The sequence below is a fragment of the Tachysurus fulvidraco genome, chromosome 1 (assembly GCF_022655615.1).
Source record: "Tachysurus fulvidraco isolate hzauxx_2018 chromosome 1, HZAU_PFXX_2.0, whole genome shotgun sequence".
Classification (NCBI taxonomy): Eukaryota; Metazoa; Chordata; class Actinopteri; order Siluriformes; family Bagridae; genus Tachysurus; species Tachysurus fulvidraco.
Window position 1 is genome coordinate 2,991,264 of NC_062518.1, and position 19,587 is coordinate 3,010,850.

At 43.5% G+C, this 19,587-nt stretch overlaps 1 protein-coding gene across 14 annotated transcripts in view; it reads right to left on the bottom strand.

The window, feature by feature from the left end:
• tjp1a (tight junction protein 1a) overlaps positions 1–19,587 on the bottom strand; it is a 107,828-nt gene that overhangs the window by 28,925 nt on the left and 59,316 nt on the right. Inside the window, exon 1 of one of the 14 annotated variants that reach the window (XM_047810079.1) lies at positions 18,751–19,247. The exons of 12 other annotated variants lie outside the window; for them this stretch is intronic. In XM_047810079.1, coding sequence (XP_047666035.1) covers positions 18,751–18,777 — 27 coding nt within the window. In that variant the 5' untranslated portion in view covers positions 18,778–19,247. Of the gene's footprint in view, positions 1–6,906; positions 7,271–18,750; positions 19,248–19,587 lie in introns of those variants that run through there. One more of the 14 variants, XM_047810090.1, reaches the window with a different exon arrangement.

Here is a 19,587-nt window from a genome sequence, read left to right on the forward strand (position 1 = left end):
CAAACAAGTGATCGTAGCAAATGATATTATAAATATTATATTCTTAAGAACCTGAAAAGGTTCTTTATTTTCCACCAGAGAACCTTTACGAGACGAGGTTCCAAACAGAATCCTGTTCGAAAGCTAAATACGGTCTCACTGAGCGGAGCAAGCTGCTGTACTTCGTTCTTAGGAAGAAGAGTTCTATAAAGGTTCTTGAATGGTTCTTTCAATAATCTAGACAGAATTTAGAGGACACTGCGGTTCTCTGGTGGAAAATAAAGAACCTTTTCAGATTCTTAAGAATATAATATTTATAATATCGTTTGCTACGATCACTTGTTTCGCAGCTTGGCCAAGGTTCTTTGTTGCTGAGGCATCACAATGCTTTAACATTTGCACTACAAAATCTTCTGTGAATTGTTTCAGGATGGTATCGTGTCCCGCGAGACCCACCTCGCTCTGTTCACACCTGTACCTGCCCACTAATGATCATATCATCCGGTGGTGAACGAAATTAGGGTTACAAAGGGGCGGAAACTTTTTCATACATTTCCTACCGCTTATCCGAACTTCTCGGGTCACGGGGAGCCTGTGCCTCTCAGGCGTCATCGGGCATCAAGGCAGGATACACCCTGGACGGAGTGCCAACCCATCACAGGGCACACACACACACACACTCATTCACTCACACACTACGACAATTTTCCAGAGATGCATGTCTTTGGACTGGAGGAGGAAACCGGAGTACCCGGAGGAAACCCCCGAGGCACGGGGAGAACATGCAAACTCTACACACAAGGCGGAGGCGGGAATCGAACCCCCGACCCTGGAGGTGTGAGGCGAACGTGCTAACCACTAAGCCACCGTGCCCCACCTTTCCACAGGTGGAATATTCCAAATTGGAAACTTACGGGAATTTATAGAAATTTATGTGAATTATTTGGAAATATAGGGAACTTTATATAAACTATATCATATACAAACATGAACAAACATTTTGTTTGGTCGTAAAACTCCTAATTTACTGCTTATTAAGAGTTAGTAAGGTAGTTAAGTTCAGGAATTGGGTACAATTAAGAATGTAGAGTAAGGTAATGCAGAATAAGGCATTAATATGTGCTTAATAAGTACTAATAAACAGCCAATATTCTATTAATATTCATGCTAATAAGCAACTAGTTACATGACCCTAAAATAAAGTGTTACTGTGCATGTCATGGAAGAATGTAAGTACCTGCAGGGAGTTTGGCCTCAATGGCCCTCCAGTAAGCAGTGTGCCGTGTGCAAGTGCCCGAGGAACGCAGGGTACAAATTACACTTAAATTGCATTAAATATTCTTGTTTTAAACAAAATTATGCTGCAAGATTTTTTTAAACTAAATTCCTTGTTATAGGCGACTCTTCCCAGTTAATCCCCAAACATTCCAGTTAATTCCCAAATATTCCCGTTAATTCCCAAACATTCCTGTTAATCCCCAAACATACCCGTTAATTCCCAAATATTCCCATTAATTCCCAAACATTCCCGTTAATCCCCAAACATTCCCGTTAATTCCCAAATATTCCCGTTAATTCCCAAACATTCCTGTTAATTCCCAAACATTCCTGTTAATTCCAGCCTTGAAAATTCCCGGGATTTTGCAACCCTAAACGGAATCAGGCTTAAAAGGAATTCTGCTAAACCACCATGAACTTGGTGATTCTTGGTATTCTCAAACCCTGACCCATTTGTAGTGGCTCCAGGAAAATGTGCTTTTAAAAACAACCTTTAACATATTCAAAAGATCACACTATAAAAGAGAGAGAAAATATCGGTGCCCACATTTAATGTTATAATAATGTTTGTTTTGTTGTTTACACCCCTCCCCGGTTCCTCTTCCTCTGCATCCCGCTCCATGTCGCTTCTTCTCGGTCTCTGGGAAAGAAATGACCCAGTTTATATCGTCCATGAGGGAAAAATAGCAGTGCTGGAGGCTTACGCTTTCACCCGGGGGGTGCAAGAGCGCAGAGACGAGGCAGCGCTTTATCTTCTCTTTTTTAAATAACGTGAAATTCGTGTGAGACGAGATGAGATTGAACCGAGCGCGTGGCATCGTCTCGCTCTTTAGTGTTTACGCCAAGTCGACCTCGCGGGTCTCCTGGGGCTCAGTTAACAAACCTCATTCCAGCACTGGACTGGCATGAAAGCTAGAAACAGGGGTTGCCTGAGGGGGGGGAAATGGAGAGAGGAAGTCAACAAGGGTGTGTTAGAAAACAGTGCTGGAAATCAGGCCAAAGATCAAACGAGGACTGCTTGATCATCTGCTCCCAGTTAGAACAGTCACTATGAAGAATGAGGAGCTTAGCGGTTATCCGTAGTCACCAATCGCCGCTGAGGCTCTGACTGACCGATTAGCGTCGGCGCTAACATACGACGGACATGCTCGACTCTCCTCCAGATTAATAAGGAAAAGACCGAGGAGGAAAGGTGAAAGGTTGCTGCATGCCTCCAAAGTTTTACAGATTAAACACAGATCTACTTGAACGATACAGATCTCTCAGACCAGTCAGCCAACAATGCCTAGATCCAAACCCAAACAAGGTGGCTCTAATTTAGTATCTACGCTGCCTGAAGCTGGATTAATCTGCCAGATGATCTCAGACTTGGCTATCTTTAAAAGTACCTAGAGCAAGAGTTAAGCAGATTGGCTCTAATTTAGCATCAACGATACCAGAAGCTAGAACCAGCTGCCAGATGATCTCAGACTTGGCCACCTTTTAAAGTACCAGGAGCTAAAAGCAAGTATGAGAAGATCTCAGAATTCTGCATCTTTAATACCCAGAGGTGAAACCAAAGTACAATGGCTTTGATTTAGTTTCTATGTTGGTCAAAGTTGGAACAGATTGCCAGAAGATCTCAGATTTGGCCATGTATAAAGTACCTGGAGCTAATACTAAGCGTGGAGAATCGAATTTTACTTCGATGACACTCGAAGGTGAAAAGCAACTGGGAGATCTCAGATTTCATCATCTTTAAGTTCTCCTAGTTAGTTAAAACCATGATTGCGCTTGAATTTAGCATCTATGTGAAAGCAAACACCAGAAGATCTCGGATCTATCCGTTCAAAGTCTCTAGATATAGAACCAAGAATAGAAGCTTGTCTAGTTCCGATGCTGCTGGAATCGACCACGAGATCGTCTCGGATCCGTCCATCTTTAAGCTCCTGAAGTCGACTCTAAGCAAGAAGGCTTTGGTTTAGCTTCCATGTCACCCAAAACGCGAACATTCAGAAGATCTTTTAAAAATACTCCAATATAGAACCAAGCTTGGAAGCTATGAGGTCTCAGATCTGGCCATCTTTAAGTATTTAGCACCTAGTATGTTCAAACCATGTGTGTTCGACCTTTAAGTCTGCATCTCTGTAGCCAGAATCATCTACAAAGTATTTCAAAGTGAGGGAGGATCACAGATCTGACCATCCTCAAGATGAGAAAAGCTAAAAGATTTTACATTTTACCATCTATAAAGTACCAGATGCTAGAACCCAGCAGGGTGGATCAGGTTCCTCTGGACGTACCACCTGCCAGAAGCACCTACGAACGGAGGCTCGTTTAACTTCTCTGCTGCCCAAATCTGGAACCATCTTCCAGAAGGTCACAGATTATATAGAAACTCTTTGGGGAAATATTTTTATTTTATGTCGATTTGATTTATTCGTAGTATCACCTGGAACGACTATAAAGTGCGTGTGCGGAAAGTAAAAAGTCTCGGATGATGGATCTGAACCTCGATCCCTCTGATCCGGGTCCAAACCGAAAGCGGCGTGATTTGCCGTTCGTAGCGGATAAAGACGTGCGAGTCGATAAGGTTCCGAGCGGGAACGCGGAATCCGCCGTCGTTCGTCAAACTGACCGTAATCTCCACAGAGCACGTTGATGGAACTGTGGAGCTGCGGCGTTTTCTCCGAATGTCAAATCGAACACGCAGAGAGGAACAAAATGACTCTGAGGTTCTACTCACACACAGATCCCTGAACAATGAGGCTCTTCACACGACCGGGACGCTGAGTTGTATTTACATGTTAAACGGACACCTGAGCTGAAAGCGCAATTCAGCTCTGGGGGTCAAAGGTCAGGAGTGGGAGTCCTTTTAAAACTCAGAACCTTGATCTTGCACTGAAGAGTCTCTGTGTTTGAGCGACGGATTCTCAAATGACACTCGGACGGAGCTTTCTGTTCGCTTCGAGCAGTACGTGGTGACGTGGATTTGAATTCACGCCACGGCGCTGGTGATATCTGGATTCTGATTGGTCAGGAGGTGTCGTGTCGATTCGTGTTCTACGCTATAGACTATAGGACTAATAGGACCGTGTTTATTCTGATACTTCGTTGTTACGAGCGTGTTAAGCATTTGTGGAAGGATGATCATAGCGGCTATAACGTAAGCGATCACAGGAACTTACTTAGGTGGATTTAACATGTGTGTAAAAGCAGTAATTGAAGGGACACAAAAGAAGATCATGTCTGGATGGGAGGGGCTATAGTCTCTTTTCTTCTCTCTGCCCTGCCAATCAGATCGACGCCAGCCAATCGGATGCATCTGTGACGTCACGTACGCAGAAGATGCGTTTTTGTACCCTCTGTAACGGGGCTAGAGAAGGACATGGTAACGATTACATATCTCTCGGGTCTCACCTGTGAGGACTTCACTCTTGGCAGGAGACAAACTTGTTGCCATGGTAACATCCGAATAGTTCATACGCTAAACTTTTGACGCCCCTGAATGGTTTTATTTGGTACGCATGTTTTTCAATCTGTTTGGGATGGCTGAAAGATTTTTTCTTTTCTTTTTTTGTTTTAATGGTGGGAAAAATCAATCAATATCGCACCAAGCCTAGTTTTATGCTGCTGCACAAAGACGAACCCGTGTCCCAGAATAACTTTCCAGGTCGGCATGGAAACCTGACGGACAAAACTTTCGGCTCTGACCGGGGCTCTGCTTCTTCTTTTTTTTTTTACTCCAGAATTTATTTACGTCCTCATGGGCATCACAGAGAAGAAAAGTGTTGCGGTGTAAAATGTGAAACAGTTGAAAAGTGTGTGTGTGTGTGTGTGTGTGTGTGTGTGTGTGTGTGAGAGTGTGAGTTATTAGTCTGGACAGTTTGATCCAGAGGGGAACATAAGGCAGCTGAGTGCAGATATTCTACCTGCAATACCAATCAATTATTGATAATGCTAATGTAATCTTGCCAGACCCCAACACACACCCTTCCCACACTCACCGCTCACACACACACACACACACACCTACACAACTCTGCAAAGCTGATGCAGATTAAGAAAACTTTAATGCAGGTTTCTCTTCTGTTGAAAGGCTCCATGGTCTGAGTGCTGACCCTTCTCATTGTTTCGGCGAACAGGAAGTGACGTCGCATCCTCTCGCGCACAGGAACAAACAAACACTCGCCACGTTGTCGAGATGGAGATTTCTAAAGCCAGAACGCTTTTAAAGCCAGAAGCTCCTTAACTGAAAAAACACACCTTGTTAGGACATGAAGCTCGTTGTTTAAATGTGTAAAATAACGCTTTATATATTTTAAAACATTTAACATTTTTTCAGAGTTTGTAGTTCCTGAAATTTCTGCTGGATCTTTGAGGACTTTTCTAGATTGAGCGTTTTTCTTCAAACCAAAGCCATCAAATGTTTTTACTGAGAGCTTGTCCGCTGACTTCCTGCTACTAGATATTTATCTACAGCCCTGTTTTTTTTGCGTGTGTGTGCGTGTGTGTGTGCGTGCGCGAGATGCAAATGTTTGATGCAGTTTGTCCGAAAACTGCTGATTATCTAGTAACGGAAGCTGCCACATGCAGTGACACGGCACAAAAAGGGCGTTTCCTGTTTGCGAGGAATTTTTTATTTTATCTAAAATAAACAGCAAAAGAAGTCACATGAAAGTTATTAAGCTACTTCGGCTGTTCTGACGGCGAACCGTGACCTTTGTACAGGATTTCTGAATTAACGATAAACAAATATACAAACAAGCAAATAAAAGTCTCTGGCTTATGGCGCTGTATATATACGATAAGAGTCTGAAGCTGAGCAACGATTCAGAGAGTAAAAAAAAGTCAAATAAAGGTAAAGTTTAGCTAATATCTATCTATTCCTGTTGGAATTAAATTTAGATTTTCTGTAAACATGGCAGAATTAGCAAAACGTCTCGTTAACGTGGTATCTGAAGACATTTCCGTGACCCGTGACGTGTATCGGATCATTTAGGCTTGCTATCTGCAGACGGTGCTTGGACCCCATACGTCGCTTCTTGCAGTTCTACTGACAGCCAGTGTAAGATTTTTAACTGATCTGAATGTTTATCGTATTCGATCTGCGTCGTCACATGAAGCACGTCGTTACGATCCTCAGGGTTTCTGTGTCCGGGGGGGAAACGTAACAAAACACGCACACGCCGCTGAGATGCAAAATCAATCGAGTGTGTTTACATTTCGAATGCACACACGCACATACAGACACGGAGAGAAAGAGAGAGACAGACAGGTAGATAATTGGAGAAAAGCTTGGGATGCTGTGGAAGCAGTTTAAAGTATGAGAGTTCCATCACTCACAAAACTTCCTGTTTCCTTTAAACACCTCACGACCCAGTGACGTTTTACTACACATCTCATAACCTTGATCATCATCATCATCATAATCAACAAATCCACTGTGTATAGAAATTTCTCTCTCGCTCGCTCACACACACACACAACATGACCTTTAATCAGATCAGAGTGTTCATCTTTTTATAAGACAAACATGCGCAGTACATTTTCCTCAGGTCTCTCTCTCTCTCTCTCTCTCTCTCTCTCTCTCTCTCTCTCTCTCTCTCTCTCAATCTCTCTGGATGTACAGCAATAAACCAGTGATAAATACGGAGTAAATCTACTTACAGGTCAGCGTTCGGTGAGGTAGATTACTCAGCGCTGAGTGACCTCGGATCTCTGTACACAAATAATGCATTCCATTCTTATAAATCACGAGAGAGAGAGAGAGAGAGAGAGAGAGAGAGAGGGAGAGAGGGAAAGAGAGAGGAGAGAGAGAAAGAGACGAGCGTCCCGTTTGGCTCCGTCGTTAAAACGATGCCCGGTGAGTCTGCATGTTTGCTGGGAAAAGGAGATGCGTCTTGCAGATAAACTCTGGTGCAAGCAAACACACACACACACACAAACACACACACACGAGAGGAGAATAGAGGAGGGGATATCCTGTCACACTTCAGCACACACACAGCAACCTCGAGAATCCTAGCAGGACCATAAAGATGGATTCCTGTGCGTGTGTGTGAGAGAGAAAGGGTGTAAAATCTAAGAAGACACTGAGTATATATCGGACAGAACGACGCAATCCAATGCTGCTGCAACAGACACACACACACACACACACACACACACACACACACACACACACACACACACACTATCCCCTCCCCTGAACATGCACACACACGTACACATGCATACACACCTGCAACTCCAACTGCAGCAATGCAGCCTGCTGTATCTCACACACACACACACACACACACACACACACACACACACACACACACACACACACACACAAAAAGGTATGATCTGATGGAAAAACATTTTACACATCAGACCTAGAAGGAATTTTATGAAAGAAGGAAGAATCTCGGGTTACATATGACTTCAAATTTGCATAATATTTGTATATTAGTTTTACTGTTAAATGCTGATCATTAAGCCATAATGTTTTTATTAAATTATGTTGTATTGCTACAGCTAACAATTTTTACCACTACACTTTCTGATCCGACGTTCTTCTGAGAGGGTTTTGTGTAGTGAGTGTTGTGTAGTTTGTGTACAGTACACTGTTAGACTGAGTGTTGTGTAGTGAGTTTTGTTGAGTGAGTGTAAAGTACACCGTGAGACTGTTGTGTAGTGAGTGTTGTGTAGTGAGTGTACAGTACACTGTTAGACTGAGTGTTGTGTAGTGAGTTTTGTTGAGTGAGTGTAAAGTACACCGTGAGACTGTTGTGTAGTGAGTGTTGTGTAGTGAGTGTACAGTACACTGTTAGACTGTGTGTTGTGTAGTTTGTGTTGTGTAGTTTGTGTACAGTACACTGTGAGACTGAGTGTTGTGTAGTGAGCATTGTGTAGTGAGTTGTGTAGTGAGTGTTGTGTAGTTTGTGTACAGTACACTGTGAGACTGAGTGTTGTGTAGTGAGTGTTGTTGAGTGAGTTGTGTAGTGAGTGTTGAGTGAGTGTACAGTACACTGTGAGACAGTGTTGTGTAGTGAGTGTTGTGTAGTGAGTGTTGTGTAGTGTGTGTACAGTACAGTGAGACTATTTTGTGTAGTGAGTGTACAGTACACTATGAGATTGTGTTGTGTAGTGAATGTTGTGTAGTGTGTGTACAGTATGACTGTTGTGTAGTGAGTGTTGTGTAGTGAATGGTGTGTAGTGAGTGTACAGTACAGTGAGATTGTGTTGTGTAGTGAGTGTTGTGTAGTGAATGTTGTGTAGTGAGTGTACAGTACAGTGAGACTGTGTTGTGTAGTGAGTGTTGTGTAGTGAGTGTACAGTACAGTGAGACTGTTGTGTAGTGAGTGTTGTGTAGTGAGTGTACAGTACGGTGAGACTGTGTTGTGTAGTGAGTGTTGTGTAGTGTGTGAACAGTACAGTGAAACTGTGTTGCGAGGTGAGTGTTGTGTAGTGAATGTTGTGTAGTGTGTGTACAGTACAGTGAGACTGTTGTGTAGTGTGTGTTGTGTAGTGTGTGTGTACAGTACACTGAGACTGTGTTGTGTAGTGTGTGTGTTGTGTTGTGAGTGTTGTGTAGTGTGTGTACAGTACACTGTGAGACTGAGTGTTGTGTAGTGAGTGTTGCATAGTGAGTGTTGTGTAGTGAGTGTTGTGTAGTGTGTGTACAGTACAGTGAGACTGTGTTGTGTAGTGAGTGTTGTGTAGTGAGTGTTGTGTAGTGAGTGTACAGTACAGTGAGACTGTTGTGTAGTGAGTGTTGTGTAGTGAGTGTACAGTACAGTGAGACTGTGTTGTGTAGTGAGTGTACAGTACAGTGAGGCTGTGTTGTGTAGTGAGTGTACAGTACAGTGAAACTGTGTTGCGTAGTGAGTGTTGTGTAGTGAATGTTGTGTAGTGTGTGTACAGTACAGTGAGACTGTGTTGTGTAGTGAATGTTGTGTAGTGAGTGTGTACAGTACAGTGAGACTGTGTTGTGTAGTGAGTGTTGTGTAGTGAGTGTTGTGTAGTGAGTGTACAGTACAGTGAGACTGTGTTGTGTAGTGAGTGTTGTGTAGTGTGTGAACAGTACAGTGAAACTGTGTTGCGTAGTGAGTGTTGTGTAGTGAATGTTGTGTAGTGTGTGTACAGTACAGTGAGACTGTGTTGTGTAGTGAGTGTTGTGTAGTGAGTGTTGTGTAGTACAGTGAGACTGTGTTGTGTAGTGAGTGTTGTGTAGTGAGTGTTGTGTAGTGAGTGTACAGTACAGTGAGACTGTGTTGTGTAGTGAGTGTTGTGTAGTGAGTGTTGTGTAGTGAGTGTTGTGTAGTGAGTGTACAGTACAGTGAGACTGTGTTGTGTAGTGAGTGTTGTGTAGTGAGCGTTGTGTAGTGAGTGTACAGTACAGTGAGACTGTGTTGTGTAGTGAGTGTTGTGTAGTGAGTGTACAGTACAGTGAGACTGTGTTGTGTAGTGTGTTGTGTAGTGTGTGAACAGTACAGTGAAACTGTGTTGCGTAGTGAGTGTTGTGTAGTGAATGTTGTGTAGTGTGTGTACAGTACAGTGAGACTGTGTTGTGTAGTGAGTGTTGTGTAGTACAGTGAGACTGTGTTGTGTAGTGAGTGTTGTGTAGTGAGTGTTGTGTAGTGAGTGTACAGTACAGTGAGACTGTGTTGTGTAGTGAGTGTTGTGTAGTGAGTGTTGTGTAGTGTGTGTACAGTACAGTGAGACTGTTGTGTAGTGAGTGTACAGTACAGTGAGACTGTTGTGTAGTGAGTGTACAGTACAGTGAGACTGTGTTGTGTAGTGAGTGTTGTGTAGTGTGTGTACAGTACAGTGAGACTGTTGTGTAGTGAGTGTTGTGTAGTGTGTGTACAGTACAGTGAGAGTGTGTTGTGTAGTGAGTGTTGTGTAGTGTGTGTACAGTACAGTGAGAGTGTGTTGTGTAGTGAGTGTTGTGTAGTGTGTGTACAGTACAGTGAGAGTGTGTTGTGTAGTGAGTGTTGTGTAGTGTGTGTACAGTACAGTGAGAGTGTGTTGTGTAGTGAGTGTTGTGTAGTGTGTGTATTATCTCCTTATACCCAGGATGAGATCCAGGCGGATCGAACCAGAACCAGCAGGTTCAGAGCCACTTTTTTCCCCCACAACCATAAACAGACCTCTACACTACAGCTCTAGGACCCTGAGGCCTCACGGACACCTCACTGCCTGTATATGTATTAGTTACTCCTGTACATACAGTGTACATAAAGCACACTGCAGTGTGTCGTTTACATCAACAAATAATGAAGGATAACTAATTAGATAGATAGAGATGTGTAGATGATGAAAGATAGCTAGACAGAAAAAGAAATCAGAGAGAGACTGACATTGTTGTGGAGGAAGAGAGAGATAGAGAGAGAGAGAGAGAGAGAGAGAGAGAGAGAGAGAGAGAGAGAGAGAGAGAGAGAGAGAGAGAGAGAGAGAGACTGACATTGTTGAGGAGGAAAAGAGAGAGAGAGAGAGAGAGAGAGAGAGACTGACATTGTTGAGGAGGAAAAGAGAGAGAGAGAGAGAGAGAGAGAGAGACTGACATTGTTGAGGAGGAAAAGAGAGAGAGAGAGAGAGAGACACAGAGAGAGAGAGACAGAATCAGAGAATATGAAAGAGAGAGACAGAGACAGAGAGAGAGAGAGAGATTCAAAGACAGATCGATTGACAGATATTAAATAAAACACAGATGTTTCTCATGAACAGTCAGATTATCGTTTAAGTTATTGTTTTGCTCTCTTCCTTCTCCTCGAAGGTAAATAAGCTTCTCCTCTCTCCTCCTCTCTCCTCCTCTCTCCTCCTCTCTCCTGGACCTGGTGTAATTTTACTCTTAAACAAACTGAAATCCCCTGAAAAACCGTTAATCTAATCCTCATGTCCTTCACCTTCAGCGTACAGAAAGTCGATAAAAACAAGCGTGTGTATGATTAGTGGTGTAGCCAGTGCTCTGTTAGCATCTGCACATACGATAAAAAAGCCATCTCTCTCTCTCTCTCTGTATGTCTCTCTCTCTCTCTCTCTCTGTATGTCTCTGTGTATGTCTCTCTCTCCCTCTCTCGCCACTTTATTTTGAGTGTGTGGTGGCAGGTCAGGGACAATAAGCAGACCCAGAGGCCACAGGAGCCTTTAAATCAGCTCTGCAGTGACCCAATGAGCAGCCTCAGCTTTATCTACACTGCTTCTTTCTCACTCACACACTCACACACTCACACACACACACACACACACACACACACACACACACACACACTTATCTGGAGGGCAGGAATGTGCTGATAAGCAGCCGAGGCCCTGAGTACGTTTTTTCTCTCTCTGATAACACCTGAGTCACAGCCCTCGCTACACAACACCGTGCGTTCCCAAAAATCTGTTGTTCTTTATATCGTTCAGATTTGTTGACATCTTAAACACTGTTGCTAGGCAACACTTTATCCAACTCCTATGTGAAATGATTTGAAGGGCTTCCGTATGCTGATGTGTTTCCTTCCCAAACGAAATCAAGAGTGCGCAATGAAGAACTCAACCGATTCGCAGATCTAGCCTATAGCGTTCGAGACCCAACACCCCACCCCGCCCCACCCCAGAGGTAAACAAACATGCCAGCAGGTTAAAATATCTAAACAAGCTGAATGTTTTTAGCACTGTTTTTTCCCCAGGACCTTTTATTTGCAGTGTTGAAAAAATGCAAAACAGAACAAAAATTCCACGCTGCTTTAACCACATGGAGAAACACGATGAGCATTAAACGCAGAATTTTCACAATAATCGCTGTGAACGCAGAGGATCGAGCGACGAGAGAATTCCTCGTGTATTACTAACACGATCGCACGTTCGCTGTCGGAACCACAGAATTCCGTTCTTGAAATTCTAACACCATCGTGACCGGAACGTCGTGAAAGAGACGTCGTTTTTGTTCCTCAGTGCAGAATCTGAAGCACTGCATGGAACGAACGGAGAGAAATTTCCAGAGAGAACTTAAATCTTTAATTACACAGCGTTAATTATTTCACGTGTACTACATAAATAACTTTTGATGAACATGAGCTGCAAAAATAGACAATGACGGAATTACTTAAAAGCATAATGAGAAAAACACGACCACAATGGTGTTTAACTGTACAACAATAAGGCCTTTCAGCAGGAGGTCCTGGTGTGGGAAGAAGTGTCTGCCTGTGTGCTCATGTGTGTGTGTGAGAGTGTGAGTGTGTGAGAGTGTGAGAGAGAGAGAGAGAGAGAGAGAGAGCAATAGAAAGAAAATATTCCCAGCCTGATTCATGCTTTCCAAAACTACACTCTTCCAGAATAATCTCAAGGACACTGTGATGAAGGGAAACACTTACAGGATTGGGAAAACTCCGCCTCCTGAACCCTCCCCCCACACCCCACCCCCCAACCCCAGCTCACTGTCACATGATTTGGCTGAAAGGAATTCCCGAGCTTTCACACGCTGCCGAGGTTTACAACGCGGCGAGCGATTAATGAGCCGTTACTACAAGCTGCAGAATTCCTGCACTAAAACATCCTCTAATTAACACACACGTGCACACACACAAACACACACACACACACACACACACACACACACACACACACACACACACACCCAATGTTTAACGTTTATGCTAATGAGAAGCATATGAATAATTCATTAGGTCAGGTACTACATGCCTTCGAGACCCTGTCCTTTATTTATTTATGTATTTATATATGTATATATTCAAAAGGAAGTCAATGTATAAATTGGTAAAAGAAACTTAATTGTTTCTTAGCGTTAAAGCGTACGTTCTTCCTACGATCATCTTCCGTCGGTTTACTGTCTGAAGATTACAAACGTTACGAAGAAATAGAGCTTAGAAAGAAGCAACAGAGATGTCTGGCGTCTCTGGAGCCAGTTTGTTGCTAGTACGGTTAGACAGCAGCTAGCGACGATTTACAGACCGTACTCTCACAAGCGACACCTTTCGGAGTGACTGACGAGTAAAAATGGGACACGCCCACAAACGAGCAGCGTAGAGCAGCGATCCGAGGTGAAAAAAAATCAGGATGTGCTAAATCCTTCAGCATGAATCATTAGATCATTTCGGGAAACGTCTATTCGTAGAGTACAAAGGATTTCCTCCGAAATACAGTACGACTAACGATGGTGGAGAAACAGCTGAACAGGTTAAATAAAAAGATTCGGGTAAACGATTGTGCCAAGAACAAACAGGAGTGTATAAACAAGTCCTGGATAAACAACCAGAAGCTGAACTGACGAACAGATAAACGACTGAAGACTTTACGGATCCAGTGTCAGAGTTAAAGACAAAACAAACACACAATGTGAATAATGAGAAGGAAAAAGCAGCTCAACGCACAACACTACTGCTGATGACTGTTATTACCACTGAGAGAAATAACACCCCATCAGCACAGATCCTGACCGAACACAATCATCCTTCCACTAATCACCATCATTATCTCCGTGTGCACCAAACGTGCTAATATCACACCGTTATTAACCAGAACCGTAAACACACACGCGACAGTAATAACACACTGGACTGTCACTCAGGAGTCTCTTCAGACTGTTAAGTGATGCCTGTGTGAGGTCTGTGATCTCCTCCAACTCGTCGCGGCTCTATATTTACCCCGACGTTGCGCTCCGGTCTCTCTCTGAGCTCAGACAGTGATCTTCACGACTGGAACTTCACGACTGCTAATGGAAAAGAAAGCAAACCTCTTTTTTACTACAGCAAGCAAAGTTTTGGGGTTGAGTTCTGATCTAGCGTCCCGAGCGCGACTACGCGGCTAGCGCCCCGAGCGCGACTACGCGGCTAGCGCCCCGAGCGCGACTACGCGGCTAGCGCCCCGAGCGCGACTACGCGGCTAGCGCCCCGAGCGCGACTACGCGGCTAGCGCCCCGAGCGCGACTACGCGGCTAGCGCCCCGAGCGCGACTACGCGGCTAGCGCCCCGAGCGCGACTACGCGGCTAGCGTCCCGAGCGCGACTACGCGGCTAGCATCCCGAGCGCGACTACGCGGCTAGCATCCCGAGCGCGACTACGCGGCTACCACTTGATGACCTGCACAATGCAATCCATCACTGAAGAAGGTTGAGGTAGCGGCTGAGGTAAAAATAGAGGTTGAGGTAATGGCTCAACCTCATTTAGGATTTAATAGATTTCTATCTTAATTCACTCAATCTCACTTTACTATATTTCGGCAGAATCCTGGTCTTGGACTTGGTAGCGAGCCACCTAATTGCATGCTGGGTTATGGTTCTCTGGACACTTTCCAATTCGAATATAGTTTCAAACCTGTAGCCAAAAAAAAAACATTTCCCCAGCTGTATGTAACATACAGATGTGTTTAGTTGTCAAAGCCTTGCTGTTTGTGGAGGAAAATCCGTCTGCGAATCACAGCGGACGACTAGACGCAAACGTAACTAAGCATCGGGTCACGGCACGGCTTCCCCTGTGTAGGTCCAGTCAAGGAGCTGCACCGCAAGGCCCGTCTCCTCGGAGCAGGTTGTGCCCTCTGCTCACCATGGGAACCGATAGTGTTCTTGGCACATGAGAGCTCGAGCTGCATCGTTTCTACTCTTTCCAAAGGCGTCTCAGAGACACAGGAGACGGACAGGACAGGAGAAAAATCAGCTTGCGGTGTCGGGTGGTAACGTCGTATACATACCTACGATATTTACGTTGAATAAATAAGTTCAGAGAAAGCTCGTCCATCGCCCCTCCCCTCCTCTCACATCATGAGCTTGAGCGAACCTGTTTAGAGTGTAAACTGCATACATTTGCTTGCTTTTGTGCTCGGTACAAAGAGAGGAAGCGAGCGGGCGATGACGCCGCCGCCGAACGCACTCCTCCATGTTAAACAGATTCATTTTGATGCAGGTCGAGCCACTAGATTCATTAACACGCTGCTTTTTACCCGCCTTTTTTTTTCCTTCAAACACAACCCGAATGTTTGAGAAGCGTGTTCTGCCATGTTTACTGATGTGTACTTTTAGAAACACACACACACACACACACGCACACACACTTCCTTTAAGGCAGGATACAATAGGACACATTAGGCGCATTATCATCTCTGGGATGATCTACTACTTAAAATTAACTGCATTTCATTCTGAGTTTAAAAAATAAACAGGGATAAGATTCCTCCCTGTTAGACGGCGGATTCTGCCTCGATCTGTTCGACCTATTTCCGAGATAGATTTTGTGCACGTCTGTATGAGGTCGATAAGAGAAACCTGGAGATAAACTGCCCATCATTAACGTTCACCATATTTCAAGATATAGATGCAAACCGCCAGCAAAACTGCAGCTTTATATTTAAATCTCAACCTTTAAAAATAATTTAACTTTAATACGCTTTAAAAGAAGCTTAAGACTATAGAAAAAGCTTTAGAAATTATTCTTTTTTTTTTAATGTTAATATATACAAAAGACATCACAATACCAATTAAATCTCAGAAATGACTCATAATCACAATAAACAATATTAAATAGGCTACTACACCTTTTTTGTAGCAGCTACATAAACGCTGATTTGTCAAAAGTTTTTGTTTTGTTTTTGTATGGAAATATTTGTTTAATGTTTATAGTGAATCGCCAGCGTTGGGGCTTTTTAACAGTTCTAGGTAAAGTTTGAAATCATTTCTCCGATGCTTTCAGTTTTCTCTGTAAGATGACATGCTGCAGTTTCTTAAAAAAAGAAAAGAGAGAGAGAGAGAGACAGACAGACAGACAGACAGAATGACAGAGACAGATAGAGAGACACAGACAGAGAGAGACAGACAGAGAGAGATAAAGACAGAGAGAAAGTGAGAGCGAGACAGACAGAGAGAGATAAAGAGAGACAGATAGAGAAAGAGAGAAAGAGAGAGCGAGACAGAGAGAGAGAGACAGAGAGAGAGAGAGAGACAGAGACAGAGAGGGGGGAGAAAAATTAATTATTGGTAACAGTGCAGCTGCTTTAACATAAGTGAAAACAGGAATTAATAAATCCATAAGAGGATTAAACCTGTTGTAATATAAGAGGAATGGATGGACAGATGGATGGATGGATAGATAGATGGCTTTATTTTGTCACACCTACATTACAGCACAGTGAAAATCTTTCTTCACATATCCCAACTTTAGAGGTTGGGGTCAAACATGATACAGCCCCTGGAGCAGTGAGGGTTAGGGGCCTTGCTCAAGGGCCCAACTGTAGCAGCTTGTCAGTGCTGTGGCTTGAACCCTGATCCTCTGATCAACAACCCAGAGTCTTATCCACTTGAGCCTCCACTGAGCTGTATCACAAGAGCTGTATCACAATATCCAACATTTTCTTCCTCTTTTTTTTTCTTTCTAAATCCGTATTGTGCCTCTCTCTGGTGTGACTTCTGCAAACGTGATCGACGATAGAGCCGAAAGTTCGTGTAAACACTGACAAATTGTTTTGAGTCTCCAGCCACCAGTAAAGAATCTGATCAAGCTCACTGTCTGAAATGAAAGTCAGGAAAGATTTGAGGTTTGCTAAATTGTTTTCTTGTTTTTTAATCTCGTTAAAAACGTGCGAAGCGAAATGTGTGTCGCTCTGACCTGAGAGTCGTGGCTCATGTTTTCAGACCCGTAACACGGTCAGTAACGACTCTGTGACTCCTGAATGAAAATGCGATCATTCCTGAAGAGCCTGTTCGTTATAAACACAAGTCTACACAACAGCAGAACATTTTCAGATAGATGTCAATTAAGATTGAGGAAAAAAACATCAATTATATAATCGATCAATATCAAAAAAAGGACAAAGAACTGATTTTTTAAAATTGTGTAAAAGGGGGGGGGGGGTTGGGGGGGGGGGCTTAGTGGTTAGCACGATCGCCTCACACCTCCAGGGTTGGGGGTTCGATTCCCGCCTCCGCGTTGTGTGTGGAGTTTGCATGTTCTCCCCGTACCTCGGGGGTTTGTTCTCCGGAAATCCCTGAAACCACTGAAACTCAGTTCTATCTAATAATCCCGGGTAATTTTGGTGAGTGTGAACGCTCTTCGTGAGGGGTTTATTAATTTTATTATATGCACGTTCTCTGATTAATCATCACTGCTCTCCAAGTACATAAATAAATACATACATGTTCCACCTATTGTTTCAGTTTAAAAAAAAACCAACTCAAATTGTAGACAAAATACATGCGTTCTCATTGCATTAGAGAATGCGTGGCCGTGCACGCGTACACAACGCAGTCCAAAGAGTGCGTTGAGAGAGAAAGAGACACACATTAAGTTTGTACGACCTACAAGGACAAAACAAGATGTTTTTACCTCAGATACTAGCTGAGCATCACTGGCACTGACACCTTGTTAACCTCTAGCCCTGAGCTACACAACTTTACCTCTGATAAGTGGGACCTGGTTTTACCTCAGATGAGTGGGACCTGGTTTTACCTCAGATAAGTGGGGCCTGGGTTTTACCTCAGATGAGTGGGACCCCGTTTTACCTCAGATGAGTGGGACCTCGTTTTACCTCAGATGAGTGGGACCCCGTTTTACCTCAGATGAGTGGGACCCCGTTTTACCTCAGATGAGTGGGACCCCGTTTTACCTCAGATGAGTGGGACCCCGTTTTTACCTCAGATGAGTGGGACCCGGTTTTTACCTCAGATGAGTGGGACCCGATTATTACCTCAGATAAGTGGGACCTGGTTTTAACATCAGATAAGTGGGACCTGGTTTTAACATCAGATAAGTGGGACCTGGTTTTAACATCAGATAAGTGGGACCTGGTTTTACCTCAGATAAGTGGGACCTGGTTTTACCTCAGATAAGTGGGACCTGGTTTTTCCTCAGATAAGTGGGACCTGGTTTTTCCTCAGATACGTGGGACCTGGTTTTTCCTCAGATACGTGGGACCTGGTTTTTCCTCAGATACGTGGGACCTGGGTTTAACCTCAGATAAGTGGGACCTGGTTTTTCCTCAGATAAGTGGGACCTGGTTTTTCCTCAGATACGTGGGACCTGGGTTTAACCTCAGATAAGTGGGACCTGGTTTTTCCTCAGATAAGTGGGACCTGGTTTTTCCTCAGATACGTGGGACCTGGTTTTACTTCAGATAAGTGGGACCTGGTTTTACCTCACGATAAGTGTGAGCTGCTTTATCTCACGATAAGTGTGAGCTGCTTTACCTCACGATAAGTGTGAGCTGCTTTACCTCACGATAAGTGTGAGCTGCTTTACCTCACGATAAGTGTGAGCTGCTTTACCTCACGATAAGTGTGAGCTGCGTTTAAAGAGCGTTTTATCCTCCACAAACAAACACTGACGCATGTTTCCAAGTGACAAAAAAGTCGAAATATTCCAGAAAGTTCCACAACAAACCAGACGCGAAAACAAACACACAGCGAGCTGAACGCCAACTTTAGCTCCATGTCAAAATAATCCAAAACCTTTTCTCTGGTGAATTGTGAATCGTAGTGAACGTTTTTAACAAACCGAGTAAATGTAGCTCTAGTGTAAATTTGTGTCCTACCTTATTTGAAGCAGCTTTGGCCGACATTTTGATCCCTTCGTCAGTCAGAGTAAAAGATCACTGATGGCTAAAAAAAAACCTCCCTCCAGGTCCCTGTGTCCTGCCCAGCAGCCCTCAGCTCCGGGCAAACTGTTCTTTATTTCTCTCCCTTTTCTTTGGGCATGTTAGCGAAACCGAATCGAAATAAATAAATAAAACACGAGTCCAAACTTCACCGTCAGATGCGACGCGTTTTTAGAGTTATTTTTGTTTACAAACTTCTGTACAGTTCCGGGTCCTTAATGTGTTGTTAATCCAGTCGGAGGGAAGCTCAAACACCAAAACAAGCCCGCAGTGAATAAAGAACGAACCGATACCGTTTTAGAGACTTTTACAGAGGTGCAGGAGTGATGTGTTTGTGAGAGATTTTCTCTCCTGAGACTTTCTACACCTCCTCCTCGCTTTTTCACCTCACCGAGTAACAGCCATGACATCTCTGCCTGTCTGCCTGCCTGGAATGGACTGTTCCATTTCACTCGGGATATAGGGGAGGGGGCATGAAAATCAGGGCAGATTTAATCCCTATTTAAAACAAATCCGAAGATGTCGATTTGCGATAGACTAAACCAAACGTCGAAATCTTAACTGTTACATATTTATTTTTACAAAGATAGATTTTCCTATCGAAACGATGCCCCAGGTAAAAAAACAAAAACAAAAACACACCCCCTATGTCGAAGTGTACGAGTCCTGTGGAAAAGATAAACATGGGAAGGATGGAAGTTATTTCCTCAATGTGATATCTATCAGTTTTAAACTTATTCTTAATCAATATTATTATATATAATATTATATATA